The sequence below is a fragment of the Melopsittacus undulatus genome, chromosome 12 (genome assembly GCF_012275295.1).
Source record: "Melopsittacus undulatus isolate bMelUnd1 chromosome 12, bMelUnd1.mat.Z, whole genome shotgun sequence".
NCBI classification, from domain to species: Eukaryota; Metazoa; Chordata; class Aves; order Psittaciformes; family Psittaculidae; genus Melopsittacus; species Melopsittacus undulatus.
The window spans coordinates 12729806-12746990 of record NC_047538.1 but is presented as its reverse complement, the minus strand read 5'-3'; the positions used below and the strand labels follow the sequence as shown (position 1 = coordinate 12746990).

Genomic DNA, 17185 nt, shown 5'->3' with positions numbered 1-17185 from the left:
CGTAGTTGAATAAAGAATTATTTTTTCATATAAAATGTTTTTTACCCTCCTCATGACTGACTACACTTTTGGTTTTAATTTTCCTATCAAGCTTTCTCACCCTGAAACTATGCTGAAATGAACAGCAGTGTTTTCTTTTCACTTCTCTCACTAGTCTGAAATGGTCACAGTACCACAAAAGGTAGAGGTGAAGGAGGCAATACATTTAATAATCCACTCATTCGTAAATCAGGCCCTGACTCATTGTATACCTTATTCACAATTCAGCTGCCTCATAATAGGCTATTACACTATAGAAATTAACTCAGATAGAAATACCATGCAAATTCTCAAGTAAGAGAGAGCATTTTAATGGTAAACAAAGTTTAGAGGATCCTGTACTAGCTACGTGGACAGTACTGGCAATTACCATGGATAGCTTTCAGTAAACTCACCAAGTCAAGCAGCACAACTGCAAATATCACAAGCAGGCAATAATATCTTCTCCTTACAAGCAAAACCTAAATACTCCCTACTGGGCACGACAACTCCCTACTGGGCATGACAAATCTTTTATCCCTTCACGGTGCAGCCTCATTGGCTCTCTTGACTCTATTCAAGTGTAACAGTTGACACAGAATGTTTAAATGGCCCCTGTCTTTAGCACAGGGATAAAATAATCTTGTTCGAAATTTGACAGATCTCTCCACCATTATTAATTATGTCCACACTAAAGAGTTTTCAAAGTCTTAACTCATGACATGAGCCTCAGAGAATATTTTGGTTTGAAATAGCAAGGTTGAAAATTATTATTGCTTAAACCACTGCCTTCAAGGGTGTTGCAGTTCTCTTAGCAGTCCCACCCAGCTCATCATTAGCTTAAGTCTGAAGGTCACTTAGAAAAATCCTAGCTTGAATTTAGATGTCCTCAAACAGGTCAAAAGAAGGATTCTTATGTGTAAGGTAAGAAAGATTAGGACTTTTTGATGCATTTTGTAGAAATGCTGAGAAGCAAACAAAGCAATGAAACTATCCAAACACTATCAAATATTTTCAGCTGGTCTCAGAAATGATTAATGGGATGAAGGGCTCTAAGTCAGACTGCTTAAATTTCAGGGATGTTATTTATCAAGCATCCTCTAAGAAGTGATTTTTATGAGTTTATGCTGTTTGTACGAGTTGCCCCTTTTCTTAATGTACATCCAAAATTTTAAAGATTTCAGCAAGAGGATTTTCTAGAACCTTGTTATACTCTGAATGGGTGGATTTGTCACCAAAACAATAAAAAAATCAATAAGAATTATGCTGATAGATCACCTGATATGATAATTTTAAAAATACTTAGATTTTTCTCAGAGCCTAATTTTTCACAAGCATGAGCCAGACAGATTTTTGTATTGATCATAATAACACTCATTCAGATTTTACAAAGATAATAAATGGGAATGCACATCCCTTAACTCTTACTGAGTTGCTCAGATGTAATTGTTAAAGATGGAGTATCTGAATGTTGATAAATAAACTGGGAAAGGTGATCTGGAGCAAATAAAACAAAACTTCACAAGCATTATCCAGTTAAGTAACTGTCATAGCACTCATTAATAACCACACTAGAGACACATTAAGTATCATTTGAATTATTTATTTTTTAAGTGGACAATTTAAATGTTGATGTTATTAACCATTTTGTTTGAAATTTCTTAGAGCCCTTGGCTGAGATTTCTTGCCCTAATCATAATACATAGGGGGAACAAAAGTAGGTTATTTTCCAGTGTGCATGTGTGTCTGTGTCTCTGTGTACTTATGTGCTTTACAATTATCAAACATATATTTACACACCAACTTTACACTGAAGTCTTTAAGAAGTCTTTTCTATGGCAGGGGAAAGAATCAACTGACCAAATACTTAGGTCTATATGATCCATTTGAGATTTTCCAGTATAGTCCCACAGAGCTTCTTATGCATTCAAACTTTTGCTGGAATGTTAATCCATCCAGTAGTGTTTCTTTATGAGATGAAACCTGGAGCTGAGGAATGCATCTCTTCAGTTTCCTTAAGTTCACTAAACTGTAAATAATTTAAATTATTAAATTGAAATACCAAGACATTTAGTTATTGTTCATATCGCTCATCTTTAACCTTCTAATAATACAGCACATTTTAAAAATAATTTAAAAAAAAACAAAAAAAGAAGAAAAAAAGAAAAAAATACTTTGGAGGCTATATACTACACAATCTCCACAGCTCCTGCTTCTTAGGAAATCTGTTACAATATTACAATTCCCAGAATGCAGTTGGAGCAGTGGAACAGAATTGGCTGTTGGCAACTTTCACATTCAGCAATCCAGACACTACAACAATAATTTTAAAAATTGCCTTGTGATTTATTTTATCTGTATTAAAAAAGGAACACTAACCTACTTAAATATAGTTTGGTTTTTGTGAAACACCACAAGATTTGGCAAAAAAAGATGTAAAAGAAGACTAGTTTGGTGTATAAAACTCCTTAATAGTAGAAGAAACACTGACCTTAATTTGGCCTATTCATAGATTGATTTTATGTAGTTTTGCTGCATATTTGAAGCCTTCAAGTTCAGAATGAGCTGCTTGTCAGGTTGGAAATCACACAACAGTTGCACACCAACAATTCCTTAAACAGGCAAGGTGATAAACAGTAAAGCAAAGCAGAAATGTGTACATAGTATGTGCTATGAGTCATGTGCACACATGATGTATAGGTATATACTGTTTGTGTGTACCACTATTGTGGGTGCATGCCCATTCTATACGATTTTAAGTAGTATTTTGCTAAAACTCGCCTGTTCTATAGCCTCAGCTTTGAACCAGCTTTTTTCTCACAACACAACCATTCTGCTCTATACCCTGCAAACAAGTTCATTTATCACTCACCAGCTTTTTACCTTTGTGTCAGTAAAATTTTAGGACAACTGGATGAAGAATTATTTCTTACACACAACATGATAACACTCCCACTGTAGGAAAACAGAATGAAACAAATGGAGTAAAAGTGCAGTGACTATGGTGAAAAATTATCCACAGAGTTAGGCCTCAATCTCTTTCTTTGTTTTAATTTGGGTTCTTTTTTTTGCTAAGTGGGGCAGAATTGTGTGGGGTTTTTGGAGAGGAGGCTTTCTCTCTCCAGATCATGTATTTGTGAAAAATTATGTAGCAGGTTAAGGGGGCATAAGAGGAACTGTGTACATACATCAGATTTCCCCTTTTCTCTCCTTGGGCTACTAAGCATTGCCCCATTTATTTAAATGAGAAGTGGCAGTGATTAGCCCCTTTTTTATCACTTCAGCAAAACAGATTAAGCCCAAGGATTCTTAGCAGAGGCCAATATATTTGAGATTGTTCTGAATGATGACATCTGTCACTGCATCAAAGACAAATTGTATGTTACTGGTATCAGTGGCGCAGGTAAAGTGTGAGTAAATCTCCTTGGTTTCCTTGTTGCGATTTAAGTCCTCAAACTGGCGTTGGATGTAGACTGCTGCCTCTTCATAAGTGTTTTGGCCTTTGTATTCAGGAAAGCAGACTGTTAAAGGTATGCGTCGGATTTTTTCTGCCAGCAGATCTTTCTTATTCAAAAAAAGAATGAGGGAGGTGTTGATAAACCAATTGTTGTTGCAGATGGAATCAAAGAGACGCAAACTTTCTGCCATTCGACTCTGTAGGAGAAGAAACAACAGTATCAGTAACAGTGTTTCAGCATAACTGGAAAGCACACAAAATATGTCTATCAAAGAACAAACCCTACTTTTAGAAACATTTTTTGTTTCATTTGGTGATGGTCTATCTTATCTGACCATGAATTACAGGGACCTTAATTCATTTATTTTGATACAATACATTTCTTCACAGACATACTTTTATCTTTTAAAATATTTGGCAACTATGGAGGAAAGTTTAAAACCGAAGATTTAGAAGCTATAGGTGTAACTTGGGGAAAAATGTTTGTGTTCAAACTTAGGTTAGCACTATAAACACCTTCTTTAATAAAAGGAAAGAGTAACTTCTAAGGATTTCACAGTACAGAAGCATTCAATTTGAAGTTTTTTAAAAATAAGGAGCTACTACAGTACAATGGTAACATTTCATCATTAAAGGTGTAGTTTAGCACATCATACATACTCTGAATTTTTTCCTTGCCTCTCTTCTCCCTATTGTGTAATGGTAAGCTTAAAAGAATACACAAGAACCACATTCTACTCACACTAGTGGGACAATTTGCGTATTTATGGGGGAAAGCTCAGATTAGTGAGACATGTTTAACATCTTTGTGTCTGCTACCCTGTATGTAGACTCCATTGATGAACAATTTAGAATGACAAACACAGTTGCATTTTTTGAAATAACAATCCAAGCTATAAACTGAAAGCAGAAAGGTCTGTTAGAAATCTTCAATTGTCCTGATGTGCTGCTGCTGTAACACTCTCAGGGTGCAGCTGGAGCTGTCCATGGTACCCAGTGCTCTTGGCAGGCAGCTTTTTTCATTTGGTTTATACTTATAAACAGGTGTCAACAGATGCAATGTTTGGAATAGAAAATATTCTAGATTATTAAACTAAATAGCAGTCATTCTTCGTGCAATTATAATGTATATCAAATAATACATTCCTTTTACCTAAGACATGTGCGATACCACACAGTGGCAGTGTTCTGGCAGTGCTAGGAGGTACAGCAAGTACTTCAGAAGTTTGCTTATTTTGGATAGTGAGTGTAAAACTAGTATGGCACTTCACTATGTTCTAACATTCCCACCTATTATTCTGCAATAATTGCAATAATTCTTCTAATGTTAACTTGTAATGAACTTACTGTTTTGAACACTATTAGCTACATTTCCCATATAGATCACTCTGCAGGTACAGCACTCCTTTGTAGACACAATATTTTAGGTTTGTAAAAACCTTATACGTACATCATGAGTCGCCAAAGTGGTCCAGAGTAAGGGTACAGAAGGGATTTGGGATATTAAAAAAAAAAGAGTATATTTTGCTTAGAAGATTATTTGCAAATATTCCACTTGTCTGGCCTTGTGTTCAGAGAGAATGAAAGTAATCTACAGAGTCTGGGTATTTTTGTTGATGTTTGGCTGTGAAGGATTCTGACCAGTTTTCCTGTATGTAAAGCAGAGAGGGTGATTTTCGCCTTCAGTAGAAGTAACGGTATTTTGGGACTAATTCTCCTGCAATGTGTATCAATTGTGTCTACTGTATCTCCCTTTACTTCAATAGAGTCACTCTATATTTCAGTTGGTGAGATGAAGAAAGAAGAATCATTCACTGTTTCATTACCCAAAAATAATATGGAAATATAATTTGCTTAAACTCTACTTTTTAAACAGAAAATTAAACTATCTTCTATTGTTATTAATTAAAAAGAAATTTGCAACAGTATTGATCATTATTATTAGACTAAAACAGTATCCTGAAAAAGTTACTACTTAAAAATGCACAGCTGCTGAACTACTGGCAGTTTTAACTAAACTTTTCCAATTACTTCATATACTTTCCTCATTTTATTTGTGTTGCTATTCCTTTCCATTTGCTATGGACTGACTTGATCAGAATCGCATCCTATGTTCTCAATGCTCCACAAAGGCATTGATTTAGTGATTTTAGTGACTAATTCTGTGTTTACAGATTAAAACCAAGACCATTGGCAGTTTCAAAAGCTGCAGGAGCACAGGGGCATACCATGATAGTTGGCACTCCCACAGCAGCAGTATGTAGCCATGTTAAAATCTACTGTAGAGCTTCTTAAGGCATACTGAAATATAAACAAATTGACTCAATACCTATATTTGGTTGGGATTTTTTTGTTTGTTTACTTCTTCCATTGTAAAGGTGGGGTTGTCTAACACTTGAGCCTACTTTGTGTACAGACAGTTTTATAGGTGTAAAAACGTGGCTTTAAAAATCTGTTTGAGGGTTTATATTTTAGTATCACCATGAAAATCCTGTCACAACAAATAATCCGCCCCAAAACATCATAGATCTGTTTCCAAATAATCATCCTTTTCTTTCCTTCCCTGAATTTGTAGCTGATAATAAAAACACACAAGAATTTTTTAGTTCTGTTGAAATGCTTTTCCTACTAGTTGTTTGGAAAAAAATGGTTTACAGCTAAATCTAGGGGTTTAGCCAACTCTCTGAACATTCATTCCAACAGGATATTGCATTTTAAGAGGTTTGTGTTTATTACTGTATTCTGTAGTGAATCATAATTATGTTCCTCTACTGCCAAATCCTCAGCTGGACTCTGTAGTCAAAGAACAAAATTAGAGAGTTAAAATATTCCATAAATTGTAAAATGCAATGTGTACAAGAGGACCAACAGGTTTCAGTTATCGTAAATTTGGTTATCATGATGTAAAGAAAGAATTTTTAAACTGTGGCACCTGCCACCTAAGGAATTTCTTCTTCAATGTAATATCATTTTTATTATATTGGTTGAATATCTGAAAGTTATACAAATCTTAACTAAACCAAATAGAATTTCTTTTAGTTAAAATGCAATCAAGTTGATCAGGAATAATTTCCTCCACAGATGCATGCTGTATTACACCAGTGCAAGACTATGGTTGTATATGCTATAAATGCTTGATATACCTTTGAAAATGTACCCCTCAAATCCATTTCATGATTTAACTGTAACAGCAAAAGTGGAAAAATGTATCACTGAGCTATGAGGAAATAAATACATCAGAAAGGAAAATCAAACTCTTACTCTCAGTAGGATGTCATCCATGTAGTTATTAAAACTTTAGGGAAAGAGAAATAGGCAGCATCTATTTTGTATGAAGAGTATATGAGAAAACTAACTGTAGTTGCTTCAAATTTTTTTTAACCTGTTAACATGGAGACATGAAACAGTGCTCAATATCACTTTCCACATGGAATTATATGACAAACATATAAATCCAAATGCAAGAGAAAATAGTACACATGGCAAGACAAGGCCTGTATAAATTTTAAGTAGTGGCTTGTGATTTGCGAAGTGCATCAATCACATTTCAAACAGCAATGAATGATGTATCTCAAGTTTTTATAGCCAGATGACATCTTGATATAGCTGAAAATCTTTAATAAGAAGTGATATATCCACAGGTCTAAGATGAAGACTGACATTGAAAGTGAGCCTAAAGATACATGAGGTATCCACTCATATAGTCCTATCCTAATGTAATAGGCTCATTCCTGTTTTTTAAAACTACTGTACATATTATAGGGAAAGTGAATTAGAGAGGGTTAAGGTTTACTTTAATAATAAAATTGATAGAATAAATTATTGAACAACTCCTAAAGGGGTTACACAGATTTTCTATTAATGTGGAGGAAAATTAATGGTAGGAAAAGGCATTGCTCTTCTCTGCAGTGTCATTTCCAGTTCAGGAATCCTGAATGGAGAAGCTAGCCAGGTGGTTAGAAAAAGGTGCTGCTGTAATTCCATAGTCATACACAAGCTAGGGTATAAGCAAGATAACGCCAGTGCCTTATCCAGATGGCCTTGTTGGGAGCTAATTGCAAATTCTTCTCTGAGCATGAGAACAAAGAATTGGTTGCTTAAGGGAAAGAACATGTTAAGGAACAGATGGCTGCTTCTGTTCTTCCAATAATTTGCAAACATACAAACATCCCTGGTCATGCTCTGGAACAGCAGAGTTGTGCTTAGCAGGAAGGAGTTCCAGGACAACTAAGAGTTTTCTAGAAGGAAGACCCTCCTAGTCAGTAAATTGAAAAATCACTTGGTAAGTGAAGCCAAATTGAATGTAGCATCTTCTCACAGCTTTCACATTAAAACTTTCTGGTCGCAGTTGGGAGAGCTCTGAACTTAAAAAATTAAGAACTATGAAGAGAGAAACTATCACAAATAAGAGAATTAACTGCTATTCGTATTAAATACCAAAGTACTTTCTTTCCAACATTATTTGCCTTTCATCATTATTTTAAACCTGGTTGGCACTTCAGGATTATGAAAGCATCAACTAAACTAAATAAAATTTATCTTACATAAACCATAAACAAGGATGAATAAAATTAGTGTAGGAACAGTGTTTGCTTTCCAGAAAAGTTAGAATATCTTTAAATGTCAGCAAATCTTGGAAGAAACAGTGGAAGCTGTTGCTATTTTCCTGTAGAGACTTTTCCTTATGATAGTGGCTGGCATTTAGCATACGCTGGTAGCTATAAGCTATTTCACAAAATGCCATGAAGCTTTTCTTTCCATTTCAAACACGTTATTTTGAGACCTGCAACTTAAGACCTTCTAAAGAAAGCAAGCAAAGTTAAAGTATTTGAAGAAGGGGTAAGGGGGTAAAATAGGTAGTTGAATCCGTTAGATGTAAACACTGGGCTTTCCTTAAGATTGCTATTCCAAAAAAACTCTGAATTTGTTCTGCAGTAATGACAGTCTATAAGTAAATCTAAGGAAATACCACTGCCCAAGAAAGTCATTGTCAAAGCAATTCAGGAATTCACACCATGTTTGAAGAAGTATGTAATAAGAAGGCAGAGGAAAAGCAGAATTTTGCAGAAAAAAATACAGATGATGCAGAAAGCAAGGAATGGTTTGGGTAAATAGAAAGAGATACTTTTTTGTTTAAAAAAAGCCTAGATTGAGTGCCAGATGAAAGGTCCTTTCTGTCTAGCAGTTAGTCCTGATGGAGTGCTGGGTAAGAAAGACTTGATTTAAAAGGAAAAAGACTATTGCATAATTCATCTTTTGTTCAAAGAAAGAAGACTCCTACAAGAATGCACAGGATCAGATAGCTACGGGTCTAAATTGGGAAAAATGATGATAATTTAATGAGTACAAAAAATAATTACTTTCATCAAAAATGAAAAAGAAACGTTTGGAGAGAAGTAAATAGACAATCTAATTCACTCTATATATTTCTCAAATAAAAAAATTAAGAACCTCACTGAGGTAGGAATAAACTGGGATACAACACTCTTCCTGTGTTGTCCTGTACATACCTGTTTCCAATTTTGGCTCCTCCCAGAGGAGACAGGATAAGCAGGGATTTGACTAGATAAAATTATGTTGTCTTTCTAAACTCTTTCTTTCCAATCCTATGATCCCAAAGTTCTCCTGAAAAATGCTGCAAATTCTAAAATGTCAAAATTAGGGTGAAATATAAGGATAAGTCCTTTTGTGGATTTATTCAGAAGTGTTCTTAAGTCACGCAGTATCTTAATTCTACAAGCAGACAAATTCATTATCCCATCACCAAGGTAACATGTTTCATTAGTCTAAAACCACTGCAGGAATTCCTGACAAGTTACGTGGTAAACAAAACAGGAAGGAGGTCAGGATAACAGCTATGTCAATTTAGCACCTGTCACAGGGATATGTACATTCCTGTGCCATCTATTTCTGTCCTTCCTACCAAAATTCGTTTTACTGGCTTGCACATTTAAGAGGATGCAGAAAGGTGGAAAACTAACATAACATGTTATGTATATATGTATACTTTATGCCACTGCAATAAAGGGAAATTGAAGGGGATGATGAAAGAAGGTTTTATAGTAGAGGCACCTCTACTATGAAATGAATACATAGAAGGCTAAGAACTACTGATGTTATGAAGTGGAGCCCTGAAGAAATCTCATATGGTTTTGGATAGGAAGATACCTACTTATATGGTGAGGGCAAAAAAAAGTTTGCTTCTAAGTTTTTTTTAAGAGATTCATCCTCTGATTAAGAGGAAAAATTGCACTAGCAAACAAAATCTGTAAACTACCAAATGAATTCTTCATTATTTTAAAGTTAATGCCCTGTAATTGTTTCTACTTAACAGTTTGTAGGTGCAAATGTAGAAGAGGCAGAGGAGGCAGTAGTCAATATTTATAACTCTTTTTCAGAGATAAAAGGGGAAATAAACCTGAGAAAGCAGTCCAGCAGCATACTGTGTCCCTTGATGATTTCCTGTGGAGTATTACTACTGCCTTCACAGCAAATTCTGCAGATAACTGAATCTGGCAGCATGAACGAGAATTACATGGGGACCTTTAGTCTTGGCTATTGTACAGGATGACAATGAAACCATTATGAATATTTTATCACATATGATCTCTGCGACTGGAAAATAATTACTAAGGCTTACTGTGGACTAGACTACATAAAGCAGATTTAATTGGGACTATTACTTTAACGGAGTCCTGAACATTTGTCTTTGAAAACTGATTCCTGCAATTTTTTAGGTGTGCACTGAAACAGCAAGTCACGTCTGTAGGAGTATGTGATAAGTTAAGCATTGTTATGTATTAGATACATATGGGTGCCAGTGACAGACTGGGGTAAACCGCTCTTTAGTACTATCTATCAAAACTGTTTTATATTCCTAGATCAGGAACAATACAGATTTGTTAATCCTAGTGAGTATAGTCTGACACCAAGCTATGATTATACCAAGGAGAGTGCCTGAGCTAAGAAAGAAATTTGATTAAATTTTCTGACAGCAGGATTAGATTTTGATCCTGGGGATTTCTAAGTAAAGGAACAGAACAACAGGTACTGCTGCTAGGACTTAAAAACTAAAGGGAACCTAAAGAAAGGATATATAGAAAACTCCTGGAAGTACAGAGGAAAAGGTTACTGGATTGAAGGATCAGAAAGAATGTGACATTCATCATTTAATAGGAATGCTAGAAAATCCTGATAAAGGCTACTGGAGTACATCTGTCAAAGGTATTAAAGGCTGTTCCACTACAAGGAAAGAGGCAGAAACAGAAGTGGAGAAATACATGTAGGTTGAGTTATTGCTTGTGAGTAGCTGTACATAGATTTTAAGCAAACTGAGGTACAAAAAATGATATATTTAGAAGTTATAACATGTGCATGTGATAGATGTCACTTTATATTTATACATATATTTATCACTTCTCATAGGAGAATTACAAGTCCAGAGAAAAGTTCTAGAAAAACTCTGTTCAGGAGAATAGAAATATGGAGCAGTCAGTACTGGTCCTGTGCCTGACAGAACAGCAACACCAGTCAACATTTCTGGGAATGAGTAATCAGGATAGATTGGCAAAAGAAATGCTACTACAGCTGATGCATGCCAACGAAAGCTAAAGTGACAATGGGCCAACATATTTAAACCTCAGAATTACATAGATAGTGTTCATAGGGCAGCTCTGCCAGGGCTGTAGTAAAAGTATACAACATACATAGTATCATAGAATATACCTCCTTTCACAGGTCTCCGTTTAATCATTTAAGTGGGCAGGTAGCTTGTTTTTCTCCTTCAAGGAAAGCTTGTTGGTTCAGGTACTCAGCAAACAGCTGTTGCCACTCTCATTTTACCACCTCAAAGGCCAACAAAGCTTTATATTACATAAGTCTCCTGATGTTAAGAGTTAGGAGAGCTTGCACTGTGCTTCTCTGTGTATTATTTTGAGGAGCAAGCAGTTTTAAGAGGGCAAACATGCCATAAAAAGAATATAGGAATAAATATTCAGTGTCTTCAATAGTGCCAGAAAACTAAGATTTCTGGAGCACAAATTAACATAGTTCTTAATTTAGTTCTAAGAAACAAAGTAGCAGCATGTAATACCTATGCTTGCTCTTCTTTTAAGCATTGTACCATATTCCAAGCAAACTGCATATTTCCGAAGTTTAGAAAAAATCCAGTTTAAAAACGTTTTTTTGTTAAAACCCTATTAATTTAAAATTTCACCATTCTTGATATCCAGTTGCATGAACATCAATACTTTAAAATATCTGGATGTTTTATCCTTAGATTGAGTTTTATATATAGTAATGCAGGCCAGGGACTTTGATGTCAGGAAAAAAATTTCACTAGGAGATGAGCATAGCATTGGGATAATTTGCCTAGAAATTTTGTGAAATCTCCATCCAGAAAGGTTTTCCTCATTGAACCAGACAAAGCTGTAGCTGGCCTGATTTACTGTTGGCAATAGTACAGACCTGCAGAGATCACATCCAGCCTGTTTCTATAATTCCATGAATTGTAAAAAAAGAGTTATAACTGAATACATACATGAGAAGTCAATTAAATGCATGCAGTTCCAAGCAAATCTCAACCTTTTCATCCTGAAGAGGTAAATTCAAGCATAAGGACTACTCTTTTGATGGAAAAGTTACACTACGCTCAATATCCTGTTGGTGAGACAGAAAGAAAAAGAAATAGTCAAAGAATGGAGCAGTTGCCTTTCTGGAATACCCATTTTGTATAGTTTTCTGCTCTTTCAAGCTATTAAAATACTGCAGAAATATGCATGAGAACTACATGAAAATATGCAAGCAAAAGAAGAGTGTTAATTCGCTGCTGCAGACTGTTAAACTGAGTTTTTGTATTGTTTACCTAACCCAAGCTCCAGCTGATAGATTATGTGTAAAGAAACAATGTTTCTCATTGCACCTTCTTTTCTAATACCTCAGGAGTGGGTGGGGTCAGTATTGGTTCCTGTCACCCAGAGAACTGTGTGTCTTAATTGCATATATAAGAGAATTTATTATTTTTTTTTTAAGTGAAGTAACTCCATTACTTTTTACCACTAGAATGCACTAACAAGTTTAATAATTTGGTGTAACAGAATAATGGCAGGGGGACAGACTGCAAAATGCAGTGCCTGGGAATACCCTTTTCTCTGCATAAAGAACATTTGAAATCTGAAACATTGGACTGGACAAGAGTCCAAGCTGATAAACTATTATAGAAAGAAAAGAGGACTTCTCAGTTAAGCAGGTTTTCATTTCAACACAGACAAGCCCAGCTGTAAAACAGGACTTTCTGGATATTTATGAAAGTTCATACATATAAGTAAGATAAGGGAGTATTTCCAACAGTAGAATTTGAAAACATAAAGGATACTATCAGGAATTATCGTAAGTATGGAATGACTATCATACCAAAAACCAACAAAGCAACAAACAAACAAAAACCCAACAAAAAATCAAAACCAATACAGTAGAGCTCATAAAATCATGAATGGTATGGAAAAGGTGACTAGTGAATGGTTTTTCAACCATTTCTTACAATGCAAGAAGAAATCTCAAATTCAGTCATCTGAGAGCAGACAAGTATTCTATGCAATGCATAATTAAATGTAAAACTCTGTCATGAGGTGTTAGAGAATAATCATAGTATAAGTCATAAAAGTGTAATTGGGTTCAAAAAGCGATTAAATTAGAAGGGCACTTAAACAGAAAGATGTTGATGCAATCTTCAATTCAGTTATCTTGTAGGGTATACTGCAGGAAGTCTCAGTGTATGTTTGATCTGTTCCCATATTCTTTCTCAAATATCCACTGCTGCCAACAGCTGGACACAGACTCCTGCTATTTCTCAGATTGTGTGGCATCTGGAGAAGGACACATTTTGCCCTCACAGCTTAAGCAACTGAAACAGGAGCACTGGCTTTTTGTTTATTGCATCTTTGAAGATATTTTAGGTAGAATGCTTATAGAATGCAGCTACAGCTCTTGTGGAAACAATGACTATCATCCCTTTTTATCCCATCTATGGTGCAAGATTCATGTAGCATACTTCAAAAGGAAGTGGTTATTTCAGATCTTTTAGCAGCCTTGCCTATAATTCTAACATAGTTCTTGCCATCATGCTTATTTTTAGGTTGCCTCCTACTAACCTGGAAGAATTGTAACGGCTGTAGGGCACATAGGTCAGTGTTCAGAGTCAAAGATGAAAGAACAGGAAGAGCAAGCTAAATGAAAACATGCAAAACAACATCCAACAGAGGTTCTAAATCTGGGTCTGATCTTGGCATCTTTTTTTGCATAAGCTGAGAGGAGTACTGCATGCAAAAGCAGCATGTTTAGCAGCATAGAATAAAAAAGAATTATGTCTTCATTTTCCATAAATTCTTCTGGTTTTAAGCAGCATTAGCAGAATTTAGATTAAATCAATTTGGAGAGATAATTTCCATGAAATCTTTTTTCTGTTCTCTACTACTCTGATGCTTCTGGTGTCTCAGCTCTTACTGGAACCAACTTTCCAATGCTTAAATCAGAGCTGCTTATGTAGTACTACTCATGTAAATCTCGTATTACAGGAACACATACAGTTAATTCATTGAACCCCATCTCATTCATTTTGCAGGATGGACAATGTCATGTGCTAGTCAGTATTTTCTTTATTGTCACAACTCAAGTTACAGACTCATGCTTTACTATAAACTTACTATTTATGAACTGCTCAAAAGACAGAATTACTAGTTTCTTCTCAAGCTTATAATTATTGTCTCTGAATATTTCATTGGCTACATTTTACTTCCACATCACGTTGTCAGATCAAGAGGTACTATTAAAAGCAATTTATAAATAGGGAATAATGCAATCTCTACAATGAGAAATTACAGTTAGAAAGAACCCAGTAATTCTAGACACCCAACCTGATTTTTAGGAACCTAATTTTTCAGCACATGTATTTATTTAACAAAGTTTAATAGGTTTTTCAAACTATCATTGATATCTGCTGTAGCTCTGAGTAATCAGACTTACTAGAAACGAAATCACAGGATCTCAAATGAGGTCCCTTGGAGAAAAGAAAGAATGTGGGATTACCTATGAATGTTTTAACTTAAGAAACTGATTTGGAATCAAAAAGGAAGGAGTGTGGACCTATGCCAGGGCCTGCTACAGTTATTCAGAGTAGCCATATGAACTTTCTCTGTTTTCCTGTAATCCCATGTTCCATTGGTTTGACATTTTCCTCCTTCAGCAACAAATGATGGCTGTGTTCCTGAAGTTGCCAGTTATTTATCACATAAGCCCTCATTAATCGTAGCAACCCTATTATATTCATTGAATGAGGCACAAAATCCATGGAAAGAACCCACCATTGCTATAAAGCCTGAATCAAAACACAGAGAAACAAGATATTCAAAATAAGGTACACCAACAATCTTCTCCCATTTCCTAACTCAATTATTTGATTTCACCAGATCACTTAAACACCATGCCACCATATCTTCCACCCACAATCCAAACTTACTCCCAACTTTCTCACTGTTCTGGTTGTTCCTCCTCACACTTGTACATTCCAGATGAGAAACCGTGCCTATGGAATTTTGTACTAGTAGAGGCTGAACAGATATTTCTAAAGAGGATCTATTCCATTCAGATTAGCACAGGAATTTGCACAGTTCAAATTAATTCAGACTTACAAGGGAATGAGGAAAAAAAAACAGGTGTGATGCAGGGGCTGTGCCAAATATTAAGGAGGTCTTGTTAAAATTGTCAGATCTTTATTTTTTTATTGTCTAATAATGGGTGAGAATAGTTTTTCCACTTGCAAACAGATAACCTTTGTTTGAAAACTCAGCATACAGTGCACTATTTGAAGGGCAGAATTAGTGTCTTGCCTCCCCAGCTTTCTCAGCTCTAAACTAGTACAATAAGATTCCTTAGTCATCTTGGTGTGTGTAAATGTATCTGCATCTGATAAAGGATCTTGGCTGTAACTATTTCTAAATTGATCCTACTGTACTATTCTAAAATTTCTTCTCTCCTACACTGGGGACAAGTTCTTGTGGTGCTTTACACTAATCCTGGAATTCACAGTGCTAGAAGATAAGGCTGTTCCTTTTCTACATCTGTCACCAAATTTTAAGCATTCATTCTATATGTGAATTTTATGTACAGTGGATTTTTTTTTCTAAATTATGGGATACCACATTACTTTGCCACCTAATAATTCCAACTGAAATCAATAACTGTGATGCTTCAGGACTGACTGAGTTACATACAGAGAGGGCCTGCTCACAAGGGAGTGTCTCATGGGTCTCTCCTGCCCTCAGAAGACAATAAAAACAGAATAATTTTGGTCCATTGAGTCTTGATCTTCTCCTAATCACAGAGTAAGAACGCAGGATGCCTTCTCCTCCAACCTGTTTTACATTGCATTAGTTTTAAGTTCTTCTTCAGGTTTCCATGGAAATAGCAGAGAAGTGTGCTTATATTCTTGGCATTAAAATATTCGTAAAGAGAAGGAGATGGTTTGTATGGTAGACACTGTATTGCTGAAGTAGGCAGTCAAAAACTTAAGCTCTTTGTGTGTAAAGAATCATATGCATAAGTGAATGTATTCTGGGGTGAATAGCCCCAGAAAATATTCTTCACACGGAGAGGAGAAAGAATAGGTAGTATAACTGACCTGCAGAGAAAGCAGGGATTTCTACCTGAAGTGCAAGACTTCCCAGAGTAATGCAAAAAAGATGCTGCTAAGATTTTACCATTAGAAGTTGAAATCTTTCTCAAGAGAACAGAATATGACTTAAACTTACTACAGAAGCACATGTTGTGCTAATGATCACATATTTCAACAAAAATGTCTTCTCTGATAAAAAAATCTGTTTCTTGAAACAGAATTCTTGGGTTGCTGTCAACAACCAATATATTAAAACCTTTAAACCCAAAGTAAAATCTATCTTCTTCATAGAAAAGTCTATAGAGAAAGTTCTGTTCTTATAAACATCAGTTTATAAACCAGATGTTTGAGCAGACCCATGAAAATCACATTAACAGCATTTTAGGTTTTCCAATTTAAAATGGGTAAGTTACAATTAATTCTATGTATTTAAAAAGAGACAGAAGCAGACTGATTAAAAACATACATCTAATTGTTCTTGTAGTTGTACTGTATGTGCTAGAAGGGCAATGAACTATATAATGAATATAAGACTGATTCCTCTCTGAAATCTTAGATGCTTTATAGATGCATGCCCACATTTACACATCAGGACCACAAAATGTAAACTATGAGCCATGCCAGACGGATGTCTTCACTATCCCTGAATGCAGAAACATATTCACCTTTCTTCATAATGTATATAGTAGGCTGGATGACTCTGCCATTCATTCAATATGCCTTTGCAGTGGCATTACGCAGGTAACATGAAAAGTCTGCCTTAAGCCTTTCCTGGGTGATTTCCAGCAATGTCTGCCAGAGGCCAGATGAGGTTTATAAAAGAAGAATAATGCAGACCATGGCTGAGCATACAAAGAATCACACCACTTTTTCTACCTAAAGAAAATACTTGCAAGTGTCCATCCTGATTTGAAAAGGCATGACAACAGCCAAAATCTATCCACAAGGAAATGACACCGAATCCCAAGTCATGCCTTCCTTTCTAATATTGTCTCATGACAACTTGAAACACTTTTATCTTTGTATTTGATATAACAGTATCA

General features: G+C 35.4%; 2 protein-coding genes across 2 annotated transcripts in view; one reads left to right on the top strand and one right to left on the bottom strand.

Annotated features, from left to right (window-relative positions):
* RSPH14 (radial spoke head 14 homolog) overlaps positions 1-17185 on the top strand; it is an 83635-nt gene that overhangs the window by 8047 nt on the left and 58403 nt on the right. The window lies entirely within an intron of this gene.
* The window catches only part of GNAZ (G protein subunit alpha z), a 34262-nt gene continuing 18682 nt past the window's right edge, over positions 1606-17185 (bottom strand). Inside the window, exon 2 of the mRNA XM_005147789.3 lies at positions 1606-3672. Within this exon, the coding sequence (XP_005147846.1) occupies positions 3328-3672 (345 nt within the window). The 3' untranslated portion in view covers positions 1606-3327. The remainder of the gene's footprint in view (positions 3673-17185) is intronic.